The sequence below is a fragment of the Oryx dammah genome, unplaced genomic scaffold (genome assembly GCF_014754425.2).
Source record: "Oryx dammah isolate SB20612 unplaced genomic scaffold, SCBI_Odam_1.1 HiC_scaffold_2, whole genome shotgun sequence".
Taxonomy (NCBI): Eukaryota; Metazoa; Chordata; class Mammalia; order Artiodactyla; family Bovidae; genus Oryx; species Oryx dammah.
This window is the reverse complement of record NW_024070186.1, coordinates 175,225,953-175,240,326: the sequence shown is the minus strand read 5'-3', so window position 1 is coordinate 175,240,326 and position 14,374 is coordinate 175,225,953. Positions and strand designations below refer to the sequence as shown.

At 42.3% G+C, this 14,374-nt stretch overlaps 1 protein-coding gene across 2 annotated transcripts in view; it reads right to left on the bottom strand.

Moving 5' to 3' along the window:
• Positions 1–489: 489 nt before the first annotated feature.
• ACSM2B (acyl-CoA synthetase medium chain family member 2B) overlaps positions 490–14,374 on the bottom strand; it is a 47,593-nt gene continuing 33,708 nt past the window's right edge. For both annotated transcript variants that reach the window (XM_040257390.1, XM_040257382.1), the window contains one exon: positions 490–1,531. In XM_040257390.1, the coding sequence (XP_040113324.1) occupies positions 1,430–1,531 (102 nt within the window). In that variant the 3' untranslated portion in view covers positions 490–1,429. The remainder of the gene's footprint in view (positions 1,532–14,374) is intronic.

Below are 14,374 nucleotides of genomic sequence, written 5' to 3'. Positions count from 1 at the left end.
ACATTGTAAGCAGATAGGCCTGTGTTTGAACCTGATGCTGTCATTTACCAGCTACGTGACTTTGCAGAATATCACTGAATCTCTCCAAATCTTAGGTTTTTTTCCACCGTAAAATGGGAAAAAAATATAGAACTTGAACTGAAAAGTGAGATTAATATATGTGTATCTTGCCATAGGGCCTGACACTTGGCAAGTACTTTATAAATAATTGATATTATTATTAATCTTGTTGTTATTATTACTAAGTATTCTTAAGAAGAAGAGTCATAGACTCTCAGAGACCCTTTGCTTTCTTCTTCAACTCACTTTAAACTTTAATCTGCTAGGAAGATTCACCTTCCATCTCTTAGTTATAGGTAAAGCCCTCATAGTCCTTACCCCTCTTCTGGATCCCTGGCTCTGGGATCCAGAAGTCTCAGGAACTGACTCTCTGGTTTATTCTTCAACAAAACTTCTTTCTTTTCCCCAAAGATAACCCTTAGGGTCTTCACTTTAAAATGATTTTATTATTGATTCTAGGAAGATTAGATAACAAAAAAAAAAGAGAGACAAAAGCTATGGGAGAAGGGCCACCCTTTTGAGGTGCCTGCACTATTCTCATAGCCATGATCTGAAATCTGTAGATGCCACGTTGAGATAAGACATGATAGTATTTGTGAAATGGCTTGCACGGACAGTGCTTTGCATGTGGCAAATGCTCAATAAATGGTGTTTCCCCTCCTCTGGTCATGATTGCCTCCAAATTTGAAGTTACTTGAGGGTGATTATAATTTTCCAACCACACTCACAAGCCTCTCTGTATGGAGATTTTGTCCTAGGAGTGTGACGGGGTGTTATAGCCTTTTGTTTCCTAGCTAAGATTCAGGTTTCTTCATGATTCTTGTCACTATCTATTTGTGGGAGAACACTAAAAATTTCCTTCTCTCCTCCCTTTCTCCCCTTCTTCCTCTCTCCCATCATTTTTCTTTATTATTTTCTCTTAGTATTGATATTTTATTGAGTTCTGTCTTTTGTTTTTTCCCCTTTCTACCTTCCCATCTTCTTTCTTTCCTTCATTTCTTCCTTTCTCCTCTTTCTTTTTTTCTTCTTCCTTCTAATTATTTCCATCTTTCCTCCAGGCCTCCATCTTATGATCCCTCCCTCTTTTTCTTATTTTTCAATTTCTTTTTATTGCTATTTTAATTTCTCTTTCTTCTTTCCCCACTTTTTTTTCTGTTCTCCTCTCCTTTCTCTCTTTCTCATTCCTCCTTTCTTTTTCTTTTTTCAATATCTAACATGGTAATATTTTGAAATAATAACCAAGGAAAGACAAAAATCAGATCATGTTTTGTCATAAAGAATCTCATATCCCCAGAGGAAGGCAGATGACCCAAACAGAATTAAAGGGGAAGAAGGGCAGGATCCAACGTAAAGCACCTTGCAGGTATCACTAGACTCCGAGCTGCTCAGACTTTTTCCACTCCTTGTCTCGAAGCTTTGCCCGCTGAATTTTCCCTGTGTTGGTCTTGGGCAGATCTAAGACGAACTCTACCTGTTGAGAAAAGATCAGTTCAAAATGGGTTATTTGTGACCCCAATAGGGTTGGATTTTTCAGAGGAATTGCTATAGAGTGAGAGGAAACTCTTGAGGCCAAAGGCTCCAGGTAAGTGAGGACAGATCCTGGTTAAGTCCCTTGGGAACCCCCTTGTGTGATAAAAATCTTCAGAAAATGTTCTGGGACAGGACAAGAGATTAAACATAAAGATTAGTTAGCTGGTCTCTGACATTCTCTAGAAGAGTGAAGATGCAGCATGATGGATGCAACATGACACAGTAAACAGCCATCTGAGTTTTTACCTCAGACTCTCTGGGCTTCAGCCTTTCCTTTACCATGTGCCTGGCTTTGGTCAGGTCACTTAGTCTTTCTGAGACTCAGTATTCCCACTGAATAGACTGAAGGATAACAACTTCATTGAGTTGTTGTGATAAGAAAAAAGTGCAATTACACAGACTAAATTCTTGCATGAGCTTATAGGGGAAGAAAATTTGCCAGCTCAAAATGTGCCTCTTGGGCGTGAGGATTAATTTAGGCTTATTATTTTTAAGAAATAGAGGAGTCAGGATGCTTTTCTTGTTACTTACCCCTTAACTGCTTAAAATGTTTAGATAGTTTGTTCCTGAGATATCTCTGCAAAGAATGTGGTCTAGGGTGTGGGGAAGATTCAACAGGGCCTAGACATCAATGTCCATCTGTGACTCACTGTATCTGTACAGCTCAGAAAACATTTATTTACCAAATATTTGCTTTCCCATTTCCATTAGAATTGCCTAACACCCTTTTGAGGTCCCCAAACCACTACTCCCAACATCATGTTTTGTCTTCAGCTGAACATGGTATTTCAGGTGTGGGTTCTGACTCTTTTGGTGAGTTACTGAGTTTTCCTGAGACTCTCCCAAGAATACATGTGACTAAATTTGTGTTTGATTTCTCTTATTAATCTGTCCCATACTGCTTTAATACTTAGACCAGCAGGAAGAACCTAGAAAGGCAGAGGAAAATTTCTTCCTCTCCAACAGGGTAAACAGTCAAAAATATTAGGTATGGCTATTAATGTAGACCAGAGAGAATAGGTATCTAAGAGTTACAGGGTCTGGTTTTGAATTCCATCTCAGTCATTTCCTATTTGTCCTTGAAAAGGCAAAATGGTTGTCTGAGGAGGGCTTACAAATAGAATTAGAAGATAAGGCAAAGGAGAAAAGGAAAGATATAAGAGATAAGATAAGATATAAGAGATAGGATAAAGATAAGAGATAGGAGATAAGAAAGCCTTCCTCAGTGATCAATGCAAAGAAACAGAGGAAAACAACAGAATGGGAAAGTCTAGAGATCTCTTCAAGAAAATTAGAGATACCTGGCTGCTACCAGCTGCACTAAGCGCAGGTGGCTGCTACTGGTGCACTAAGTGAGGCTGAGAGGAGCTATCCCACGTCCGAGGTCAGAGGCAGAAGCTGGGAGGACTCCATGCCCGAAGGGCGGTGGCCAAGAGGAGTTACCCCACATCCAAGGTCAGGGGCAGCGGCCGAGAGTGCCAGACTGCAGGAACGGCTGAGAGGAGCTACCCCACGTCCAAGGTCAGGGGTGGTGGCTGGGAGGAGCAACCCCATGTCAAAGTAGCAGTGGCTGTGTGGGTGCAGAAGGGCCTAGAGGAGCTATCCCACGTTGAAGGTCAGGAAAGTCTGCAGTGAAGAGATACCCTTTGTCCAAGGTAAGGAGCAGTGGTTGTGCTTTGCTGGAGCAGCCGTGAAGAGATACCCCACGCCCAAGACAAGAGAAACCCAAGTAAGATGGTAGGTGTTGCAAGAGGGCATCAGAGGGCAGACACACTGAAACTATACTCACAGAAAACTAGTCAATCTAATCACACTAGGACCACAGCCTTGTCTAACTCAATGAAACTAAGCCATGCCTGCAGGGCAACCCAAGACGGGCGGGTCATGGTGGAGAGGTCTGACAGAATGTGGTCCACTGGAGAAGGGAATGGCAAACCACTTCAGTATTCTTGCCTTGAGAACCCCATGAACAGTATGAAAAGGCAAAATGATAAGATACTGAAAGAGGAACTCCCCAGGTCAGTAGGTGCCCAATATGCTACTGGAGATCAGTGGAGAAATAACTCCAGAAAGAATGAAGGGATGGAGCCAAACCAAAAACAATACCAAGTTGTGGATGTGGTGATAGAAGCAAGGTCTGATGCTGTAAAGAGCAATATTGCATAGGAACCTGGAATGTCAGGTCCATGAAACAAGGCAAATTGGAAGTGGTCAAACAGAAGATAGTAAGAGTGAATGGGGATCTTTCTGACCCAGGGATGAACCCGTCTCCTGCATCGGCAGGTGGATTCTTTACCACTGAGCCACCAGAGAAGCCCCAACAACAGGGATCCCCTGGAGAAGGAAATGGCAACTGACTCCAGTATTCTTGCCTGGGAAGTTCCATGGACAGAGGAGCGTGGTGGGCTACAGTCCATGGGGTCGCAAAAGAGTTAGACACAACTTAGAGACTAAACAACAATCCTGTTTGTTATTCTTTGCATTAAACCCAAGACCCTGTGACTGCTAGACCAAAGCGCTGGCAAGCTGATCCATATAGTGGGAGGTCAGTTCAGTTCAGTTCAGTCCCTCAGTCGTGTCCTACTTATGGGAACCTTCCATAAAGTAAGACTGACTTTGTTGAAGGAGTTTGTTAAAATCACAATGGAATATAGCAGGAGCTGGCAAACTATAGTCTTTGGGCAAAATTCAGCCTTCCTCTGTTTTTGTAAATGAAGTTTTATTTAAACACATCCCCACCCATTCATTGACAGTCATCTCTGGCTGCTTTCACAGTATCAGTGAAGAGTTGCAATAAAGACAGTGTGACCTAAAATATTTAATGTTTGGCCACTTGGATGTAGATGGGGTAGAAGGAAGTCTCAGGGGAGATCTGGGTTTAACGGTAAGAAGAAAACCACTCTGCATATCATGAAGAAGGAAGCAGAAAGATATAGTCACCAGAAGGAGGGAAGAAGTGGAAAAAATCTGCTGCCCAGGGCATTCTAGATGAGAAACTCAAAAAAGGAGACATATCTATTGAATAATATAGTGTTATACTGTGGGATAGTACCACTCCACCTGATCCTCCAAGATACTGTTACAATTCAAAATTTATATTATGATTGGATTTCTAGTTTCCTTTTTAAAATACTTATGAAATATTTACTAATGTGCTGGTCACTCTTCCAAATGCATTATGCCTTACAAATATTAATGTTAACTCGTCTTAACAACTGTGAAGGTGTAACACCGCTAGCCGAGTTTACAGATAAGGAAATTGAGGCACAGAGTAATTGTTCAGAAAAGTAATGGAGATGAATTTTGAATGGAACAGTCTGATTTCAGACTCTGGTGTAGTGCCTCACTATCAGTTTGAGGTTGAAATTCTGTGTGGTGGATTATTTGATGTGCTACTCAGATCCCCCTGCATGAATGAAAGACTTACTCCCTCACTGCCAAACCACCTTGGGGAGTGCAGCAGTAAAGGAGAGTTATCTCTTCCCAGGGCAGCCTGCATCCAAACCCAACCTACATGAGCATAGAGACCCTTCTCCCTGTCTTCCCCTGGGAAAAGTTATCCTAGCTTCAGAACTCCTCATGGGGTTGGCTGAAGCCCTTATTAAGACTACATAACAGTGCATCTCCACATTCTGCCCTGGAGTTTGAGGATAAGTCTTTCTCTTGGGTTTGAGCTTCTACTCTCCTTGTGTTTTGAAGCTCCTCAGGTTTTATTCAGGTTCTACTTAAAGGTTTCATCCTTTCTAGTTAAGGCCTTGTTCTGTGTGCGGTTGCTCCATTGAAACTTTAGCCTGATAGTAAAATTGGGCTGTCCCAGTTGGAACCGTGCTAACCTTTGTCATGATTCTCTTTGAAACCAGGACTGTTTCTCCTAGAACTGACTGGACTTGAGCCTACTTCTTTGGGAACAGGGGTTAGTTAATCATAATTGTGCAGACTCAAACTTTGACCCAATCCTTTAGGAATAGGGATTGTTCTATTGGAACTGCACTGAGCTGCTTTTGATGTACCTCCTCTGGGACCAGACTGTTCAGTTCAGGGACCAAACTGTTCCTCAAAACTGGGCTGGCATTAGGCCTCCAGGTAACTAAGATTGTTTGAGTTGTTCCAACTGTTTGAAAATTATTCTTTCCTAGAGAAAAACCTCTGGGAAATAGAATTCCCAGTTATCTAAGTATTTTCACCTTGCCCCTCCCACACACCAAGGACCCTCGTCTAGTTTATGTTTGAAAACCACAGTCTTCATTCATGCCAATTTCTAACTATATAAATTGACTTAATCAAAGACAATTTAGAATATCAATGGTTATTATGGGGAACTTTTGAAAACCCTAAACTTATTTTTCTTAAAACCAAATTGGACAAATACAGCTCTAAAATTTCCAAAACTGAATGGAACATCTCTTTCAACTGGTGTTTTAAGACTTTCAAATGTTAAATTACCTCTTTGCAAAATCAGATTTTAAAATTAACTGAAGCAAGTAAATAAAGAAAGATAAAGTCCCCTTTGAAGCCTAAGTCTCTTCTTCCTTGGCTATTTTGTCCCAGTCTCAATCTCTGGGACTGTCTTATTGCTCTAACTCAGTCCCTCCTCCTCTGGCCCCACTTACAGCACCATCTTCCTCCTTCCCGTCTATGTCTCCCACACCTCCTCCATATCTTCAGTTCCCCCTTGCTAATTCTCTCACCAAACTTTCCTTTTTCCCTAAAATTCTCCCCACCCTATTTTCCTCTGAATAAATCAATATCTGCTCCTTCAAAATTAAGCCTTCTGAGGATCCAGAAGCTAAACCCTTAATTTCTTATATTCCTTGAACTAAAGCGGAACTATAAGCCATAGTCAAAGATTTTCCCAAAGTAACCAAAGATCCTCACAAATTTGCTGAGTAATTTAATATAGTCACTGAAACTTAATCTGGTTTCTCCAACTTATATCAGCTCATCAGTAAATGCCAAGCTCAGTATTGGATGAAAACTGTTAATAGGGAAAAGCTTGAATGTTCTCTGGGTCAGGAAGATCCCCTGGAGAAGGGAACTGCTACTCACTCCAGTATTTTGGCCTGGAGAATCCCATAGACAGTGGAGCCTGGCAGGCTAAAATCCATGGGGTTGCAAAGAGTTGGACATGACTGAGGGACTAACACTTCCAGTCCTAACTGACACCGGAGCCATACTCTAAGTTCTCAGTCACACTGCTATAAAACGTCTTCTGTCTTGGAGTATTAAAAGGGATCTCTAATGAATGTCAAGAGATTCTTCTCTCTGAATCCATTTCCTTTTATTCAGGCTGATTGAGAAATAACATACACTTTTCCCCTTAGTGCCTCCACCCCTACCCATTTATTAGGCTGATACTTCTTAGAAAAGTATCATGTCAGAATTTCTTTCTCAAAAAAGGGAACCAATAATTCTAGGATTTGACTGTAGTCATCAAAGCAGCCAACTATGTGAATGATTTATTTGCTCCGTGTCTGATGGTACTACAGCTAATTCTAGAAACACAGATCATCTGTCCCTGTTGGATTGGTTCCCAACTTTCTAATGAGCAAAATCTCCATCTGATATTGGCAAAATTCACAGTGCACCTCCCATCAAGATTCTAATAGATCCCTCAAAACCTCTTCTCAGAATTAATCAATATCTAAAGTAAAGAAGCTATGCAAGACATAATGTCTGAATAGAAGATTAAAAGGTTCAAAATCACATTATCCTTGGACTGCTGCTGCTGCTAAGACGCTTCAGTCGTGTCTGACTCTGTGTGACCCCATAGACAGCAGCCCACCAGGCTCCCCTGTCCCTGGGCTGGATTCTCCAGGCAAGAACAATGGAGTGGGTTGCCATTTCCTTCTCCTTATCCTTGGACTAACCCTTGCATATTTCTATTTTACCATTGGAAAAACCTGAAAGTGGAAGGCAGAGATTTGTCCAGGACCTCCGAATAATAAACAACATTATTATTCCAATACCCTATAGTCCTTAACCCTCATCACTACTAATATCCATTCCCACTGGGAGCAAAGTCTTCAATATTTATGCAGTCCATTCTTTAGTATTCTAGTTGATGAAGCCAGCCAACACCTTTTGCCTTACCTGGGAATAAAAGTAATTTACCTGGACCATATGACTCAGGATTTTACTTTGGATTTGTCACAAATCCTGAAGGCTGATGTGGATGATATCAAGTTCTCTAAATGTTCTGCTCTTGTGGTTCAACAGTCTTGTCCAACTTTTTGTGACCCCATGGACTGCAGCATGCTAGGCTCCTCTGTCCTGCACTATCTCCCAGAGTTTGCATAAATTCATGTCCCTTGAGTTGGTGATGCTATCTAACCATGTCATCATCTGCCACCTTCTTCTCCTCTTGCCTTCAATCTTTTCCAGCATCAAGGTCTTCTCCAATGAGTTGGCTCTTCATGTCAAAGGCCAAAGTATTGGAGCAGTCCTTCCAATGAACATTCAGTCCTTCCAGTGATATCATTTAGGATTGACTGGTTTGATCTCCTTGAAGTCCAAGAGACTTTCGAGACTCTTCTCCAGAACCACAATTTGAAAGCATCACTTCTTCACCATGCAGCCTTCCTTGGGCTTCCCCGGTGGCTCAGATGGTAAAGAATCTTCCTGTCATGCAGGAAATCTGGGTTTGATTCCTGGGTTAAGAAGATCCCCTGGAGAAGGGAATGGAAACCCACTCCAGTATTCTTGCCTGGAGAATTCCATGGACAGAGGAGCCTGGCTGGCTACAGTCCATGGGTTGGCAAAGAGTCAGACACGATTAAGCAACTAGCACACACATAGCCTTCTTTACGGTCCAACTCTCACATCTATACATGACTAAGGGAAAAACCATAGCTTGGACTATATGGGCCTTTGTCCGTAAAGTGATGTCTCTGCATATTAATATGCTATCTAGGTTTGTCATGGGCTTCCTGGGTAGCTCAGCTGATAAAGAATCTGCCTGCAATGCAGGAGACCCCAGTTCCATTTCTGGATTGGGAAGATCCCCTGAAGGAGGGCATAACAACCCATTCCAGTATTCTTGCCTGGTGGATGGAGGAGCCTGGCAGGCTACAGTCCATGATGTCTCAAATAGTTGGACACGACTGAGTGACTAAGCATAGCACAGGTTTGTCACAACTTTTCTTCCAAGGAACAAGCATCTTTTAATTTCATGGCTACAGTCACCATCTGCAGTGATTTTGGAGCCTAAGAAAATTAAATCTGTCACTATTTCCACTTTCCCCCATCTATTTGCCATGAGGTGATGGGACTGGATGCCATGATCTTACTTTTTTGACTGTTGAGTTTTAAGCCAGCTTTTTCACTGTCCTCAAGAGACTCTTTAGTTCCTCTTCACTTTCTGCCATTAGAGTGCTATCATCTGCATATCTAAATTTGTTGCTATTTTTCCTAGCAACCTTGATTCCAGCTTGTGATTTATCCAGCCCAGGATTTCACATGATGTATTTTGCATATAATTTAAATAAGCTGGGTGACAATATACAGCCTTGGCATACTCCTTTCCCAATTTTGAACCAGTCTGTTGTTCCATGTCCAGTACTAACTGTTTCTGCTTGACCAGCAAACAAGTTTCTCAGGAGACAGGTGAGGTGGTCTGGTACTCCCATCTCTTTAAGAATTTTTACAGTTTGTTGTGATCCACACAAAGTCTTTAGCATAGTCAATGAAGCCGAAGTAGTGTTTTTCTCTTGTTTTCTCCATGTTCCAACAAATGTTGGCAATTTAACCTCTGGTTCTTCTACTTTTTCTAAACCCAGATTGTACATTTGAAAGTTCTTGGTTCACGTACTGTCGAAGCCTAGCTTGAAGGTTTTTGAGCATAAACTGGCTAGCATGTGAAATGAGAGCAATCGTACAGTAGTTTAAACATTCTTTGGCATTGCCCTTCTTTGGGACTGGAAAGAAAACTGAACTTTTCCAGTCCTGTGGCCACTGCTGAGTTTTCCAAATTTGTTGGCATATTGAGTGCAGTACTTTCACATCATCATCTTTTAGAATTTTAATAGCTCAGCTGAAGTTCCATCACCTTCACTAGCTTTGTTTGTAGTGATGCTTCCTAAGGCTCCCCTGACTTCACATTCGAGGGTGACTGGCTCTAGGTGAGTGACCACCATTGTGGTTATCTGGGTCATTATGAACTTTTTAGTACAGTTCTGTGTATTCTTGTCACCTCTTCTTAATCTCCTCTACTGCTTCTGTTAGGTCCCTACCATTTCTGTCCTTTATCATGGCCATCGTTGCATGAAATGTTCCCTTGATCTCTCCAATTTTCTTGAAGAGATCGCTAGTCTTTCCCATTCTATGTTTTCCTCTGTTTCTTTGCATTGCTCACTTAAGAAGGCTTTCTTATCTCTCCTTGCTATTCTCCCAAAATCTGCATTCAATCTACATTCATCTTTCCCTTCTCCCTCACCTTTCACTTCTCTTCTTTCCTCATTTGTAAAGCCTCCTCAGACAATCAATTTGCCTTCCTGCATTTCTTTTGCTTTGGGATGCTTTTGCTCACTGCCTCCTGTACAATGTTACAAACCTCTGTCCATAGTTCTTCAGGCATTCTGTGTATGAGATCTAGTCCCCTGAATCTATTCATCACCTCCACTTAGAATCATAAGGGATTTGATTTAGGTCATACCTGAATGGCCTAAATGTTCCCTACTTTCTTCAATTTAAGCCTGAATTTTGCAATAAGGATCTCATGATCTGAGTCACAGTCAGCTTCAGGTCTTATTTTTTTTATTTTTATTTTTTTACTGTATAAAGCTTCTCCATTTTTGGATGCAAAGAATATTATTAATCTGATTTCAGTATTGGCCATTTGGTAATATCTTTGTGCAGATTTGGCTCATGTGTTGGAAATTGGCATTTGCCATGACGAACATGTTTTCATGATAAAACTCTGTTAGCCTTTGCCCTGCTTCATTTTGTTCTCCAAGGCCATACTTGCCTGTTACTCCAGGTATCTCGCGACTTCCTACTTTCGCAATCCAGTCCCCTATGATGAAAAGGACATCTTTTTTGGGTATCATTCCTAAAAGGTGTTGTAGGTCTTCATAGAACTGTTCAACTTCAGCTTCTTTGGCATAGAGGTTGGGACATAAACTTGGTTACTGTGACGTTGAACACTTTGCTTTGGAAATGAAAGAAGATCATTCTGTTGTTTCTTGAGACTGCACCCAAGTGCTGCATTTTGGACTCTTCTGTTGACTCTGAGTGCCACCCCATTTCTTTTAAGGGATTTTTGCCCACAGTGATAGATATAATGTTCATCTGATTTAAGTTCACTCATTCCCATCCATTTTATTTCACTCATTCATAAGATGCCTATCTTCAATCTTATTGTCTCCTGCTTGACCATATCCAATTTATCTTGATTCATGGCCTAACATTCCAGGTTCCTATGCAATATTATTCTTTAAAGCATCAGACTTAACTTTCACCACCAGACACATCCAGAGCTGAACATCATTTCTTTTTTTTGGACCAGTCATTTCTTTCTTACTGGAGCTATTAGTCGTTACCCTCTGCTCTTCCCCAGTAGCACATTGGACACCTTCCAATCTGGGGGTGCTCATCTTCTGGTGTCATATCTTTCTGCATTTTCATACTGTTCATGGGGGTTCTCCAGCCAAGAATATTGGAGTGAGTTGCCATTTCCTTTTTCAGTGGGCCATGTTTTGTTAGAACACTTCACTATGATCTACCCATCTTGGTGTCCCTACACAGCATGGCTCATAGCTTCATGGAGTTACACAAGCCCCTTCACCATGACATGGCTGTCATGGTCCAAAGAGTATTTCCCCAAATGATAATTTAGAAAAAACTTGCTACAGAAGCCAAATAATTGGCCTCATAAAAGGAAAACAAGATCAAAAACTCAAGAATTATTGGTTTGATAAATAGTGATAGCTCTGATCTGAACTAAATAACAACTCAGTCCTACAAGAGCCTCTAAAGCTCTCATAATAGCTTCCCTTTCTTGTCTTTCAATTCTATCTTAATTGAGGTTTCTGTTTATTAAATCCATATGTTGGGGAGTGGTCCTGAGATGGCAGAGGAATAGAATGGGGAGACCACTTTCTCCCCCACAAATTCACCAAAAGAACATTTGAAAGCTGAGCAAATTCCATAAAACAACTTCTGAATGCTGGCAGAGGACATCAGGCACCCAGAAAGGCAGCCCATTGTCATCAAAAGGAGGTAGGACAAAATATAAAAGATAAAAAGAGAGACAGAAGAGGTAGGGATGGAGATCCGTCTTGGGAAGGGAGTCTTAAAAGAAGTTTTTAAACACCAGAAAACACTCTTACTGGAGGGTCTGTGGGGAATCTTGGAATCTCAGAGGGCAATATAACCGGAAGGAAAAATAAATAAATAATTAAAACTCACAGATTACATGCCTAATGGCAACTCCCAATGCTCGCAGCCACCACCAGCAAGAGGGGGCTGAGCAGGGAGGCAAGGGCTGCATTGCTTAAGGTAAGGACCAGGCCGGAATGCCCTGAAGACAATCTGAGGGAACTAACGTGAGATAGCAATCCAAACTGTGGGATAGCCAGAGAGAGAGAGAGAGAGAGAAAGAGAGAACTATCCTGTGAAAAGCCCTAACCTGAGGCACTGCCAGGGCCGCTCATAGAATAAAGGACTGAGCAAATACCAGAGGAGAGCTAGCAGGTTGTGGACTGGCCCATCCCCGCCAGTGACAAGCAGGCATGGGGTGGGGGGTGGTTGGGAGGCAGCCAGAGCTGGAAAGGGGCAATCATGACTCCAGAGAGGCATCCTTTACCAAACTGCAAACAGGCTCCATTGCTAACCAAGAGTTCTTGGGATTCTGAATGGTTGACATCCGCCCAGAGGGTCACAGCCAGAGATCAGCTCCCCAGAAGAGACACACGGCACACCTGAGAAGGCACGCCCATTGTACACCCAGAAAACCAAGTGGCTGGGATGGGGGAGGTGATAAGACCCACTGCCCACCTGGGTATGACTGTGCTTGGCAAGCACCTGGTCACCTGAGCTGCTTGGACCTGGGAAGGGCACAAAACGCAGGCCCAGCTGAATCTGCACCTTTAGGGAGTACTCGAGAACCTGAACCTGAGCAGCTTAGGCTTGGAAAATGCACACAACTTAGGGCCCGCCTCAGACAGTTTCCGGCAGAGCAACCTGAAGCCTGAGCAGCGTAGACAAGGAAGGCACACACACCGTGAGTGGGGGCAAACCCGGTGTGGCTGAAACACTGCAAGGACTCCCCACACATGCCAGTGAGATTTGTCTGCAGTATTCCTTCCTCCCCACAGCATGACTGAACAAGTGAGCCTTGTGTCAGGGCAGAAATTAAACACTGAAGAGACCAGCAAACAGAAGAAGCTAAAATAAACAGAGGGAACAACTTTAGAAGTGACAGGTGCAATAGACTAAAACCCTGTAGTTAGCACCAACTTCATTAGAAGGGGTCTATAGATCTTGAGATGGAGAAAGCAATGGCACCCCACTCCAGTACTCTTGTCTGGAAAATTCCATGGATGGAGGAGCCTGGTAGGCTGCAGTCCATAGGGTCGCTAAGAGTCGGACACGACTGAGCAACTTCACTTTCCCTTTTCACTTTCATCATTGGAGAAGGAAATGACAACCCACTCCAGTGTTCTTGCCTGGAGAACCCCAGGGATGGGGGAGCCTGGTGGGCTGCCATCTGTGGGGTCGCACAGAGTCAGACACGACTGAAGCAACTTAGCAGCAGCAGCAGCAGCAGCATAAATCTTGAGAAGTATAAGCTGGATCAAGGAACTGTCTGAAACTGAACTGACCCCACACTGTCCACAACAGCTCCAGAGAAATTCCTAGATACATTTTTACTACTATCATTTTTAAATTAATTAAAAAAATTTTAAGTCATCTATTACTCCTTTAATTTTCATTTTTATAATCTATTATTACCTTGCAAAAAAGGACCCTATTTTTAAAGCAAACTTCTTATATATATTTTATAATGTTTGTGACTTTGTTTTGTTTCTTTAACATTGTATTTTTGAGAGTCTAAACTCTACTCTAGATTTTTAATCTTTGCCTTTTGGTATTTGTTATCAATTGTGTACTTTTAAGAACCCAATCTTCAGTACCCATTTTTACTTGGGAGTGTGATTACTGGCTTGATTGCTCTCTCCCCCTTTTGACTCTCCTTTTTCTCCACCAGGTCGCCTCCACCTCCTCTCTCCTCCTTCTCTTCCCCACCCAACTCTGTGAATCTCTTTGTGTGTGCCAGGCTGTGGAGAACACTTAGGGAACTGATTACTGGCTGGATCTGTCTCTCTCCTTTTGATTCCCCCTTTTCTCCTTCTGGGCACCTCTGTCTCCTTCCTCCCTCTTCTCTTCTCTGTGTAACTTTGTGAACATCTCTGAGGGGTCTAGACTGTGGAGAGCACATAGGAATTGATTACTGGCTAGCTTTCTCTCTCCCCTTTTGATTCCCCCTCTTCTACTCCTGGTCACCTCTATCTCCCTCCTCCCTCTTCTCTTCTCCATGTAACTCTGTGAACCTCTCCAGGTGTCCCTCACTGTGGAGAAACTTTTCATCGTTAACCTAGATGTTTTATCATCAGTGCTGTATAGATGGAGAAGTCTTAAGGCTACTGTAAGAATAAGACTGAAATCCAGAGGCAGGAGGCTTAAGTTCAAAACCTGAGAACACCAGAGAACTCCTGACTCCAGGGAATATTAATTCATAAAAGCTCATCCAAAAGCCTCCATACTTACACTGAAACAAAGCACCACT